Genomic DNA, 14,834 nt, shown 5'->3' with positions numbered 1-14,834 from the left:
TTTTTTTGTTATTTTAACTTGCCTAAAATATGTTCACTAAATATGTCGCCAGCTCTCCGGCTAGGTGGAATTGTGAGAAGGGGCCCGGTTGGAAATATTTTGCGTATTTCGCCTTATGTTTTGATCAATTTTTTCCTATATTGATTTGTTGTTAGTGTTTGGAATCATGGAACTGCCGTAATGCAATGCAAATGTAAATATTGTTAATACAATAAAGTTTTTGGGATAGCCTGATAATTTTATCTTAACTTTTTCCTGTTTCATTTCTACACTAAAAAAAACATATATAAAGAAAAAGCTACAACATTGTACCACAGATTATACTTAAATTTTTATTATTAACATATGACCCACAATTGTTGTTTTAGCTCAGTTATTTTAAGGATGGCAATTGCCACCCTGATTACATGGCCAGTCCGACCCTGGCAAGCTGTACCTTGCTACTCCCAAGGCGTGTAAACGCTGTATACGGGAGACTTTTATTAATATTTTCAATAAAAGTTTTACAACTTATATTGTAATTCTATTTTGATTTATTACAAAGTAGTAAATATGTATAATATGAACTAAAATATAATATATTATACTCTTCTAATGAAACTCGCCTTTATTTTTCTTCTAAAATCCGAAAATCAGTTTAATGTATAGAGTATTTCGTTAAAAAAAACACAACTTTGATGTGTAATTTTTTAGGGACATCCTGTAGAACTCTATATTAATTTTAAAAAAATTCTTCAAATTAACTTACATAAGCTAACAAAATTTCACTTCAATACAAACAGTCGTTCTCCTTCGGACACACGCGTCGTATAAAAGGTGCCACCCTGTATAATTCGATTTAAATCAAAATTTCAATGATTAGAATATAAGCAAAATAGGTATAGCTTATAGATTAGATTCATATATTTTAATAAATATACTTATGTAAAATTGCTATTTTTGGGGCTTAATGCAAATTCACCTCAAATATCCATTTAGTTGGTCATTGGCAAGCACTCTCTCATTGTACTTGAAAATAACAAAACAAACATTTACTGATCTGGATAAAATAGATAGTTAAATAGTAAGACTCCCCCGGGGGTACTCCGCCCCCTAGCCACTGACATCACTGATATTCTATTCAATATATCCCATTCCATATCTTCCATCTAATTCAAATATTATTCGGATCTAATGGTTAATAATCTTCAACAACTAGCTAGTGTTACCTGAAATAGTATAGGGGCTTCCCCCGGACGCAAATCTGCTGCTAAACAGATTCGCATTCCAATCGATGAGGCTAATTGGGGTCCTTACCAACGCCCCACCGTGTCAATCGAGAAGCAAGAGAGACCTCAAACTCTCAAGACCATCCTCGAAGGAACGACGTCACAAGAGGTTTTCTACTTCCATAGTCAAAAGACTCGCTACTTCCAAATGTCAGCTCTGTGACAAAACACAACACTATAGCCGGTCGGCCTATCAACTACTGTCCCGCCGCCTACAAGCTAAGCCTCCTCTTACATCACAATTTTACCTGATCACAAATATTTAGGTCGCTTGCCAATGAATCATACTATTTTCTCTAATCGACTTTCAAATAGAGTGTTTTAGCATTACTAGATAAATAAATAGAGAGTTTCCGAAGGAATGCATATTGTTCATTAGAATAGTGAATAAATAAAAGCATTATTATGACTAACTTATTTTCCAAGTTTTACACTTAAAAAAATAAGAAGGAAATAACTAAGAATTTACTAAATGACTAAAATAAAAGATTAAAAGCAACGGAAAAAATGGGTAAACATTTTAGTATTTTATCTCTAAAACACAATACAGAAGGTTTCACATTAATACATTCAAAGTGATTGAATTCCGAAGTAAAAGTCTCCGGGCACTCCACTAATAGAATAAATCCAATTAGTCGAGTAAAAACGATATGAAAATGTGTCAAAATATTTTTTGGAGGTTAACTACATCATATCTATACAGGATTATCAGTTAGGGCTTTACGACCTTTGGGGGGGGGGGGTCAGAAATTTTTTATCTCGGAAAATGTCAAAAATCTGTCAAAAATTTATAACCATGTTTTTTTACTTTCCTACGCGATAACTCCTAAACTAATCAACTTATTCTCATACTCTTTTTTTTAATCGATTGAGAACACATAGGCGGTTATAGCTGAAGTAATTAAAGTTCCATAGTGAGTGTATTTTCTTTCGGAAAATGGATTAAACTTCAAACATTAACTTTATTGTATCATGATTTTCGGTCAGCGAGAAACTTTTTTATTTGAAGGAATTTTTACATAGTATCTGCGTATGAAATAAAGTAAAAATATTGAAAAAGTGTTTAAAACTTGGTATAATCTTCTATTGCTAATACTTTTCTAGTTATCCTAAATTAAATTTACGAATAGGCCGCGCGCGAGACCGCTCGGGCCTCGCCGCCCCGAGACTCTTCGATTCCCCTTATTTGGTGGCACGGCGAACGCCACGTTCCGTAAGCCTATTTCTGATTATGTGCATTGTACCTGCAGTTTGAAATGTAGTAAATTCTGTACGTTATAAATTATTTAGTTATGGACTGTTTAATTTACAGAAAAACTATTAACGAAAATTATAAGTTTTTTATTAAAAATCCTACTATACGAGACCTAAAAACTATCATAAATGCTGCGGAAAAAAGGCAAGATAAGGTGCCCGGTGGCGTAGAGGTACAGGCTCTCGTCTACCAATCTCAAGGTGTGGGTTCGATTCCCACACCCGGCATTTCATCAGCCGACTATTTTTATTAAAATAAAAATAGTTTGGGTACCTAGGTCGACTCAGCCTTAAATGAGTACTTGGGATTCACAATCCTGAGGTAATAATAGGCGGTTGAAGCGTAGTGCTAGCCACATTACCTTCCTTGTATACCGAACGGCTCTAGTATAGCGAGCTAGGCGTTAAACGCTATATACGGGAGCTATTATTATATTAAAAGGCAAGATGATGTTGCTTTGAAATTAAGCCAAAAGATGATAATCTTGGTTTAATATATTAATTAATAATTGTTAATGTATTATATTAACAATTATTAATTATTAATGTATTATATACAGGGTTGTTCACCACATACGACACGGAGTATTGTGGCTAAACGATGATATTTTTACAAATTGTAAGTTTGGGGTTCGTTGAAGGACTATTAGAGCTACAATTTAAAAATATTTTTACAAGATACAGAGTGTCCCAAATAAATAAAAAATATCAAAGTTGTATTTTTTTAAATGGAACACCCTGTATATTATTACATTTTTAGTTTCTACGATTAAAATAAAGGTAAATTTGATTAAGGTTTATTATACTTAAACATTACGTTTTTGAAATATTTTCAATTTTGTGAAATTGCAGTAAAAATTTTAAAGCTTTATTTCTCCAAGGGTATCAATGTTTTTAATACTAAATATTTAATGAAGTTTATTTATTGATCAGTTATTGTGTTGCAATAATAAAAATAATACTACTTTATAGAGAGTGTCTAAAAATTTACTTTAAATAATTATTAACTTCAAACGGCAACAACTTCTTTAATTTAAATAGAATGCCCTGTATATTTTAGGAGAATCAGATGCACAATTAAATTGTCTATCAAATTGCATTATACCATTTTTTACCTATCCCTTCAAGTTTTAGTAGAAAATGCATTTTCTTATAATTTAGACCTCATTTATCAATATATCCATGGAATATTGACATTTTAGATTGTTTTTAAAGCAACAAATGTACAAAATGTACAGACTAGTAATATTATCGTTTTTAGCAAAACGATAATATTACTAGCCCATTTGTATGCAAAAGAAAACTATTTAAATCTTTATAAAAGAGTATACCATTAATTAAATATAACACCATTATTTGCGCCCATATACTAATTAATTACATACTTAATTGTGTTCGTTATTAAATTATTATAAATAAATGTGGATTTGAGTCAGAAATCAATATAATAATAAGTTATCAAATTAAAGTCTCTGTAGTTATAAATAAGCATTTATTAAAAAATGAAATATCATTTTTAAGGTGTTACTTTTTATCACACTGTCTAATGCCCATACAAAATTCAGTTTTTTAGTATTTGGAGCAATTATTATTAATCAAAGCAAACAGTCAGTTAATGTTGTTTGAATACTGGAATCATATTAACTGATCCTCTTTAACAAATATTTAAACAGTTTTTTTTTATTTTTTAATGAAATAAACGAATTATATCGACAATATTAATATTTGTACTCTTTAAAAATTTGGTACATCTTTAAAAATAATCTAAAATGTCAATAGTCCATGGGTATATTGATAAATAAGTTCTAAATTACAAGAAAATTCATTTTCTACAGAAACTTAGGAGATAGGTAAAAAATGGTATAATATAATTTGATAGACAATTAAATTGTGCATCTGATTCTCGTAAAATATAGAGGGTGTTCCATTTAAATTAAACAAGTTATTGCCGTTTGAAGCTAATAATTATTTAAAATAAATTTTTAGACACTCTGTATTCTATGCAACACAATAACTGATCAGTAAATAAACTTCAGTAAATATTTAGTATTAAAAACTTTGATACCCTTGGAGAAATGAAGCCTTAAAATTTTTACTGCAACTTCACAAAATTGAAAATATTTCAAAAACGGTAAGGTTTAAGTATAGTAAACCTTAATCAAATTTACCTTTATTTTAATCGTAGAAACTAAAAATGTAATAATATACAGGGTGTTCTATTTAAAAAAATACAACTTTGATATTTTTTACTTATTTGGGACACCCTGTATCTTGTAAAATTCTTTTTAAATTGTACCTCTAATAGTCCTTCATCGAACCCAAAACTTACAATTTGTAAAAATCTCATCGTTTAGCTACAATACTCCGTGTCGTATGTGGTGAACAACCCTGTATTAACAAAAAGAAAACTAGTTAAATATGAGATTTTGATATAATGTGTTTGATATGTGATAAAATAGGAAAAACGGGCAAACATCACAAATTAACATCTAGACAAACAGGTATCTTATGTTGTAAACTATGTTTATAAGTTTTTTTAATTAATTAATTGATACGATTAATTAATAAAATTGACTTGTTCGTTAAAAATCCATAGTCAGTATTTCTTCTGCCAATACGGCTGAATAATTTCTCATAAACCAGAATAATATTAATTATTTTTATTTACCGTAAATCTTTTTATACGTGAGACACAAAAAAATGTAGATCAAAAAATTATTGAGTTATTTAATAAAAAATTAAATATGTATTTATTAAAGTTTATAACCGTTTATGACCATGAATTTTTCACTGACTTAGATAAGTATTTTTATAGTAACTCTTCCCGCTTTTATTGTTTGTGAAAAAAATGTTGTGCTGTTTTCTTGTGTGCTTTTTTTTAAATAGGTAATTATAGTTTTTGTGTTATAGATAGCAATTCATTCATCATGTGAAATATGTTATAAATGCTATTAAATACATGTGATTCACATATACATATTTTAATTTTTAATACTGCGTTAAAATTACTTTTAGTAAATTTTTTGCATTTTAATTGAAAGTATATTTATTTTTAGTAAATATTTATTTAATATTAAATGCGATATATATACATATGTACATATGTATATCTTTTTATTCAACTGTAGTCATATTTATTATTGGTTTTTAGGCTTAAGTTAATTCAATTTTAACAATGTTCCATGCTTATTAGGATTTGTAACAATACTTTGTTATAGTTAGGCTAGTTAATATTTATTTGATCTCTAACTGTTAGAGATCAAATAAATATTATCTAGTCTAACATTCTTCATTAAAATCTATAACATTGGATAGAAAAGAATCTAAAAAAAAAGATTCGAAGAAGAGAAAAATCTAAAAAAGAATCTAGCGTGACAAGTAGTAAGTGATTACTTAGATATGCCATGCTAGATTTAGCATGGCAAAAGTACCTTTTTAAACTGGACTGATTTTAACAACACTTTAGTTGACAACGACATTTTTGTTTCCAAAATATTATACTTACCATTTATAAACAATCCACCTACCGAATGTGATACCATATATACTTCGATGGTAAGATTAGTAGATTTAGCTCAAACTTTAAAACAAAACCATATTTATATAAGTAAGTTATGTAAGTGGTATATAGAGCAAAATCAGAAAACACAAATGATAACACCTACATACATATATATTAAAAGAAGAAATTCGTAGTTTAATAAAAGAGTTTCAATTCTATGCAAACTTCAGGATATGTCTTTATTATGTAATAAAAATAATGTAATCATGTTTTCATAAAAACATATTACGAAAATATGTCATATTAAATCGACTTATATAATTACTTATAAAGAATTTTCTACATTTACTCTAAAACATAAATTAATGCCACATCTAGCACGCCGCGGTACAACGTGATGCAGCCGGGCGGTATAATAGCGCGGCGAGTAACTACAGCGCGCGCACGGGATACTGATAACTTTAAATCAGTATAACTATAAAACTATTAGTAATAGAAGGTTGTAACAAGTTTTAAAAACGTTTTCAATATTCTTTCTTTATTTCATACGCAGATACTATGTAAAAATTCCTTCAAATAAAAAAGTTTCTCGTTTACCGAAAATCGTGATACAATAAAGTTTAATCCATTTTCCAAAAAAAAATACACTCACTATGGAACTTTAATTACTTCAGCTATGACCGTCTATGTGTCCTCAATCGATTAAAAAAAAGAGTATGGGAATAAGTTGATTAGTTTAGGAGTTATCGCGTAGGAAAGGTAAAAAAACATGGTTATACATTTTTGACAGATTTTTGACATTTTCCGAGATAAAAAATTTCTGAACCCCCCAAAAAGGTGGTAATTAGTCATTTCACATGCACAAAGCCCTAACCGATCGTTTCATAACGATTTTATGTGCTTATACCTTTCTCAGTGATTTTACTCCACTAAATATCATGTTTGATTTTGTTGTTTTATTTGAAACCATGACCCATAATAAAATTCAAGACCAAATTTTTATATTTTTTTATGGGATACTTGATGATACATACTTGATGATACAAGTAAACTATTATTATTATTATAATTATTATATAATAATTATAATAACTTATTTATAATATTATTATACAGGGTGGCGCACCTCATTCGCCTCGGTTGATTATACGAAAACGGAAAGATGTAGAAACAAAATATTTTATGGGTATATGTGGGAAGGCAATGTGCATAATTGAAAATTATTTTGAAATGTATAGGGTGTGTCAGAATTAAGATCCATACCAAAGTTATATTTTTTCTTATGGAACACCCGGTATTTTATTTTATTTTTATATTTTTGACCATAAAATAAGGTGTTTATTATAAGGGTTTAATATGTTTAAAACCTTTGGTTTTTGAGATATTTAAAGATCTTTAAATATGCATGCCATAATATGGAAGTTTGTCAACACCTTGTACATTACTTTTCAGAATTAATTCTTTTACGGACTTTAAAGCCAGATAAATAACCTTTACTAAAAGTTTTGATTGCTTCCTTAAATGTACACAGGGGTGTCAAAAATTGCTGGTCTATTGTAAAGATTTATTTTACATAAAAACTTCGTTATTTCAAATGCAACACTGTATTTTTTTAAACAAGTCGAAGCAGATTCAAATGCTCTTTCAAACTGTATTAGGGTTTCCTATACCTATCTGGCTCAGATTTTGAATAAAAAGCGATTTTTCAATAAAATTGTAATCAAGATGGCTGGTGTCGCCCTGGCAATTTTCTAGTGACAGTAGCCATTTTTGAAAATCGACATTAATTTATAGACTTTATTTACATTTATAACAGGCTATTTTATTTAATTTACCTACAATAAGGTTAAAAAAGAAAGTAGTATTTTATCAAGAAAAATGAAGCAATATCTGCTGAGGGAAGGAATGGATATGTGACTAGTGATTTTATTTTGTGAGGACAATTGCTTGTTCGCCTGGAAGGTTTATGCTCAAAGATATCAAAATAGGAATTTTCTTGACAAGCGTTCCTTTGAAAAACTACTTTTCCTATTTCGTAGAGCTGATAGTGTGGTATATGAAAAACCTATTAGGCAGAAACCTGTCGATGGAAGGGAAGAAAATGAATTTGCCTTAATTGGTTCTTTTATAGAAAATCCGTATATTTACATACGTCACAAGTCAACGTAATATAAATCAAAGAACTACTTCTTCATTTTTCTTGATAAAATAATAAATGCTTATTTATCAAACTATTGTAGAAATTAAATAAAAGTAAACTGTTATAAATTTAGATAAACTCCATAAACTAATGTCGATTTTGAAAATAGCTACTAACTGTCACTAGCAAATTGCGATGGCGACACCAGCTATCTTGATTACAATTTTAGTAATAAATGGCTTTTTATTCAAAATCTGAGCCAGATAGATATAGGAAACCCTAATATAGTTTGAAAGAGCATTTAAATCTGCTTTGACTTATTTTAAAAAATACATAGTGTTGTATTTGAAATAACGAAGTACGAAGTTATGTAAAATAAATATTTAAAATAGACCAGCAATTTTTGATACCCCTGTATACATTTAAGGGAGCAATACAATTTTTTAGTAAAGTTTATTTCTCTGGCTTCAAAGTCAGCACAATAATTAACTCTGAAAAGTAATGTACAGGGTGTTGACAAACCTTTTTATTATAGCATGCATATTAAACCCTTATAATAAATGCCTTATTTTATGCCCAAGAATCCAAAAATGAAATAAAATACCGGGTGTTCCATAAGAAAAAATATAACTTTGGTATGGATCTTAGTTCTGACACACCCTGTATATATGAAAATAATTTTAAATTATGCACATTGACTCTCTACATATACCCATAAAAAATTTTATTTCTACATCTTTCCTTTTTCGTATAATCAACCGAGGCGAATGAGGTGCGCCACCCTGTATAATTATATATAACTTTTATTATATTATATATCTCCATATGATCGAAAAAAACTGCGTGAGGATTGATCTGGAAATGACCACGATTTTTTTATAAGTAAAAAAAAGATACAGGGCCGAAAATTCGAAAATTTGGAATTGAACTGTTCAAAATGATAGAAATTATCAAAAAGGCTCTGCGAAACATTAGCATTGGATCAGAAATGTCCAGACATATATTTAGTAATTTTAATTTCGTTTTATTGTTTTCCAGAAATGCTGATAGTAAATCTCTAACTGACGAAGTGATATTAGATTCTTTAAAAATAGAAATTGAAGATCATATCCCGCTTTTCGATGACTCTAAGTATGTTTTTCTTTAAATGTATATTTACTAACATAATGATAATAATATAATTTATAACTTCTAGAAATGCTGAATGTCCGGCTGTGATTAATGAAGTAAAATTAGAAGATTTAAAAATAGAGCCTGATGAAGTCGCTTCGATTCTTAATGAAGACATGCACGATGACTTTAAGTATGCTTTTTAAATGATAGAATCTTTACTAAAACATTGTTTTTAAATATTTTTTATTATTTCCAGAAATACCGAAAATTTATCTGCAACTAAGAAAGTGAAGTTAGAAAATTTTATAGAAATGGAACCTGACGATGAAAAAAATTGAAAACAACACTTTTGTTTAGTTGTCATATGTAAACTTTTACGTTTTTAAGCTGTATATAATATTTGTAGCTGTAATATTTCCAAAAAATATGCCCTGTAATGTAGAGGTTCAGCTCTTGTCTACCAATTTAAAAGTTATGGTTTTAAGGTTTGGATCTTTTTTGTTAACCATTTTCCCCTATCTGCTAAAATAAAGTGGTGGGATCGCCAAAGATCTGTTTTTATCCGGACTGGATGATTGGAATCCAACAAACGGGGGCTCGTTAAAAGAGCGTTTCTTACTCTATATTATACCGTATAAATAATAATAATAAGCTTAGGTATAGTGAACGCTTTTACCTCTGCTTTTACGCTATACCTTCCATATCAGCTCCCTTCCGTTTACATAAAATATATTATGTAAATGAATAGGACAATGCACACTATCCGTTCTGTTTCCCTTCCGTTCCACATCCTTTTCTTCCATACAAATATATAATATAGCGTCAATACAATAAAAAATATGGAATGGAAGCGGAAGATATAGTGAGAATCAACCTCAAGAAATAATTTTGAAAAGATAATATCCAGATTTTTCTTTTTCTATGAATTTATCAGACAAAGGTCAAATTTTTTATTCAATTATTATTTTTACAAATTCACTTCTCATAGACTATACCTAGTAAAAAGAAAAAAAATCAAGAATGAAGGCAAAATCATTTAGGAAACGATCATATTTTGTTATTAATGCGGATTGGCGTTTTGTTTATTATTTACATTCGCTGTAGATATCTTCGTTTTTTTTCTGCGAAATTGACCTGTGCTTCGAAGGTCTGCCTGCTTGGACTCTTTTTGTCCCTAACGCAAGTCCAGGTCGAATTTTTCTTCTAGAAATTGAAGTAGACGCGGGAATCGAACGAAAGAAATGTGAAAAATTAGCAGGTGTTTCTATACATTTCAATTCTCTTGTTAATTTTATAACAGTATTTGTCATATCAACTGAATTACAATTAGCAACAAATTAGTTATTCGCTGGAATTGCTGTGACATTGCAGCTACTGCATTCGAATGTTACTCATCATTTGGGATATTATCTGAATTATGGGTGTGTCTCAAAAGTGGCTCACCCTTATAACTTTTTTATTTTTTTAGATAAAGAAACGAGATTTGGAGGTTAGTATATGACATAAATTGGGATTGATTGACATATTCAATTGTTTTTAGTCACTTCCTGGTTTACCGGAAATTATTACAACTCTTAATGTTTAAAGGCACCCTCGGTATTTTTTTTATTTTATTCGATAGAAAATGACACAATCAAATGACATATCATATGTCAACTTTTGACATTTTCTCATATGGTTTATTTGAAATTGTAACATGCGGTTCATAACGATAATTTGACTCGAAATACTAAGTGTGTGGTACCAAATTATTCGTAAAAAAATGCTTTTTTTTAAATATGCTAATGAGCCACCCTCGTTCCATTTGAAAAAAGTGAGATATGATTAAAAATACGATTTGGGCATCTTTTAACCGGCCAAGACAAGACACGAAAAACATTAGACGATCAAATGTATTTTTCCAAGGCTCCTTGAATAAAAATTACTGTTTTTAACACAACCATGACGCTCTAGATTGAAATTTAAAATGCCATTTTTTTAAAGCGAAAATGTCAAAAGTTGACATTGATATGTCATTCTATTCAGAGTATCATTTTCTATCGAATAAAGTAAAAAAATACCGAAGATGCCATTTAAAAATCAAGTTGTAGTGATTTCCGGTGAAACAGGAAGTGATCAAAAACAATTGAATACGTCAATCAATCCTAATTTATGTCATATATTAATATACCAAATCTCGAGTATTTATCTGAAAAAATAAAAAAGTTATAGGGGCAATCCACTTTTGAGACGCACCCGGTATAAATCAGATACTACTAAAACAATCTGAATTTACGTCATATACTAACATACCAAATCTTGTTTTTTTTATCTGAAAAAATAAAAAAGTTATAGGGGTGAGCCACTTTTGAGACGCACCCGGTATACAGGGTGCTACAAATTAGAGGTACGAGCATTGGTATCTCGGTAACCGTAATAGATACGAACATGGTTAAATTGGGGCAGAGTTGCGCTTTAGGATGTTCACCAAGATGCCATCAAAAAAGTTTTAAAAATTTCAAGGATTGCTGAGTTTTTTTGAAAAGACGGATTTTTTTGAAAATCAATTTTATTTTTTTCTGTCGTTACTTTTTAGAAAATCAAAAAACTAATTGCGCTTTCTCATAGCCACTTTGTTAGAGTTATCTGATGGTATTTTTACAACTTAATTTTTTTAAATACGGACCTGCATTTTTTATTTCAGGTTTTGAAAGAACTCGGTCTCCTGAGGGTGCAGCCACACTATCCTAAAAACGGCGTATCGGCGTAACGACGTAACGACCTTGAATCGATTTCCAGTAATTCTATTGGCTGACATTTTTGACAGATGAATTTGACAGATAAAATTTCTGACAAATGAATTTGACAGATAAAATTTCTGACAGATGAATGTTTCAGCCAATAGAATTACTGGAAATCGATTCAAGGTCATTACGCCGATACGCCGTTTTTAGGATAGTGTGGCTGCATCTTGAGTACAACGACATGCCACACTTGATACTTTTTTTTTGTTTTGGGTACCTTAACAATAACAAAACTATTTAATTGTTATTTAAAATAATTTCAAATCCGGCTCTGGTTTTTTTACTTTATTTAATCCGATTATATTCATCACAACAATATTGATCAGCGCTAATTAACATTGAATAAGGAAAATCAACAAAAATTGTTGGACATTTGAAATCAATACATTTCAATATTAAGAGTACAAACAATACACAAACAATTAAGGAGTAATAAAAAACAATTAAAAGAGTACAAAATGCATTCGGAAGTATAAGAAGAAGATCTGTTCAAAGAGCTATAAATAAGATTCAACGAAAAACAAATGTGGGCATTATAGATGGTGGTAACCCTTTCGAACATGCAGAGCATTAGAAACTAGTTTGTAGAAGTTGATTTATTTATAATAATTACGATTAATATTGTGCATATTATTAGATCGTACACTGAGATTTCAAATTCACAATAAAAAAGTTAAAAATAATAGATATCTTTAAATTGGTGACCTGGATATTAATTATTTGAATCTTTCAATTGGCGTGATTTTCCGTATTCAATGTTAATTAGAGCTGATCAATATTGTTGTGCTGAATATAATCAGATTAAATAAATTAAAAAACCAGAGTCGGACTTGAAATTATCTGTTAAGGTACCCAAAACAAAAAAAAGTATCAAGTGTGCCATATCATTGTACTCAGGAGACCGAGTTTTTTTAAAACCTGAAATAAAAATTGCAGGTCCGTATTTAAAAAAATTAAGTTGGCCTCTGTATCTCACAAATTATCAGCTAATTTGAAAATCTAAAAACATCATCAGATAGCTCTAATAAAATTAATTTTCTGAAAAGTAACGACAGGAAAAATTAAAATTGATTTTCAAAAAAATCCGTTTTTCCAAAAAACTCGGCAATCCTTGAAATTTTTAAAACTTTTTTGATGACATCTTGGTGAACATCCTAGAGCGCAATAACTTTGTCCCAATTTAACCATCTTCTTATCTATTTCGGTTTCCGAGATACCAATGCTCGTACCTCGATAAGCGGTAAGTACCTGTACCGCGGTAAGGAATGAAGTATTAAAATACGCGCTTTAAAATTGTATTCCCTACTGTGATGCAACAGAAGGCTCCGCTGTACCTTAGTAAACAAGTAAACTGTACCGTGTACTGAAGCTGTGCCGTGTACTGAACAAAGAAAGAAGAAGTACGCAGGCAAATATTTTTCCAAGCGTATAAAATATAGCGCCGGATTACATGGGTCGTCTGTTGAGGTAAATGAGTTTGGCAGATGATCACTAACCATATGCGGATGCTATGGAGTGTTGCGTCAAACACATTTCTCTATTACAGCTGAGGTTTGGAACCTTTGTTGCTACAACATCAAAATATAACACTAATTCACCACAATATACCAAAACACTTTACTTTTGCTCTGGACGCGCGTTTCGCTAAGCATGTTAGTGCTTAGCCCCATATGAGGCGACAAGCAGAGCGGAGAGGACCGCGAAGCGTTTAAATGCATTGAAGTAAATGGAAGCTAGTGGTCCCACATACGGGCGAAGCGTATTTCAGATTGACGCGTATTTTACAACAACAAATATGTAACGCTTTATTGTGCAAAAAGCCAAAATAGCTTCATCGATAAAGCATTTACACAACAAACAAAAGCACAAAAAATATACAAATAATAAAAAATATACAATACAAATTCAAAAAAATGCAAGTCATTAAAATTACAAATAGAACATACATGGACAATTGCAGAACACAAAAAAATGCGTGTCAATAAAATTTTACAATAGGACTTTTACATATTGTACTCTATGCCTTCAGCTATGTTGGGCCAACCTACAACCTAACCTAACGGCCTTAGCATCATCAGCAGATGATTAAAACTACTTTAGTGCAAAAGTAAAGTGTTTTGGTGTATTGTTGGGAATTGGTGGCTTATTTTACTGTTGTAAAACCGAAGGTTCCGACCTCCAACTCTAACCAATATTATATGTTACCTGTGATAAGGACCAAGCTGATGAATTGCATATATGTCGTCCTCAATTCTCAGTAGTATCCTTGAATATGTATTAAGCAAAGGAATTTAGTATGATTCAAATATTTGGATGTGGCGGAAAAACATCCAGCAAGAAGATGTTAATCCGTTTCTGATTGTAAAACGATATCATATCAAAGAAGAGTCGTCCCTATACTCTCTTGTATTAATCAATTTACTTCATAATCGTTTTCTATTTAAAATAGAAAATTGATTTTTTTGTTCTATTTAAAATACAAAATAGAAAATACTTTTTCAAATGTATTTAAAATAGAAAATGCCATTTTGTAATAGTTTATAAATACATAATTTCATTTGAAATTTACCAACCTCTGATTATTTCATTACACTCATTGTTTAAAAATTTTGTGAAATTGGTAAATTTTGGTAATCAAAATAATGCAGTAACCTAAATTGCAATATAAGTGGAAGGATATATAGAACATATTACCTACTATTTATTATTTAAAAATTTTAAAATATGATTATATTACATAACTTAATAGATCATGATTATCACATGTTTATAAA

At 29.9% G+C, this 14,834-nt stretch overlaps 1 protein-coding gene across 2 annotated transcripts in view; it reads left to right on the top strand.

The window, feature by feature from the left end:
• LOC115886223 (zinc finger and BTB domain-containing protein 41-like) overlaps nucleotides 1-9,755 on the top strand; it is a 49,999-nt gene extending 40,244 nt beyond the window's left edge. For both annotated transcript variants that reach the window (XM_030905311.1, XM_030905310.1), the window contains exons 9-11: nucleotides 9,203-9,295; nucleotides 9,360-9,467; nucleotides 9,534-9,755. In XM_030905311.1, coding sequence (XP_030761171.1) covers nucleotides 9,203-9,295; nucleotides 9,360-9,467; nucleotides 9,534-9,615 — 283 coding nt within the window. In that variant the 3' untranslated portion in view covers nucleotides 9,616-9,755. The remainder of the gene's footprint in view (nucleotides 1-9,202; nucleotides 9,296-9,359; nucleotides 9,468-9,533) is intronic.
• Nucleotides 9,756-14,834: the final 5,079 nt, after the last annotated feature.

This window comes from Sitophilus oryzae, unplaced genomic scaffold, assembly GCF_002938485.1.
Source record: "Sitophilus oryzae breed Bouriz unplaced genomic scaffold, Soryzae_2.0 scaffold_476_pilon_pilon, whole genome shotgun sequence".
In the NCBI taxonomy this organism is placed as follows: Eukaryota; Metazoa; Arthropoda; class Insecta; order Coleoptera; family Curculionidae; genus Sitophilus; species Sitophilus oryzae.
This window is presented reverse-complemented; position numbering and strand designations above follow the sequence as displayed.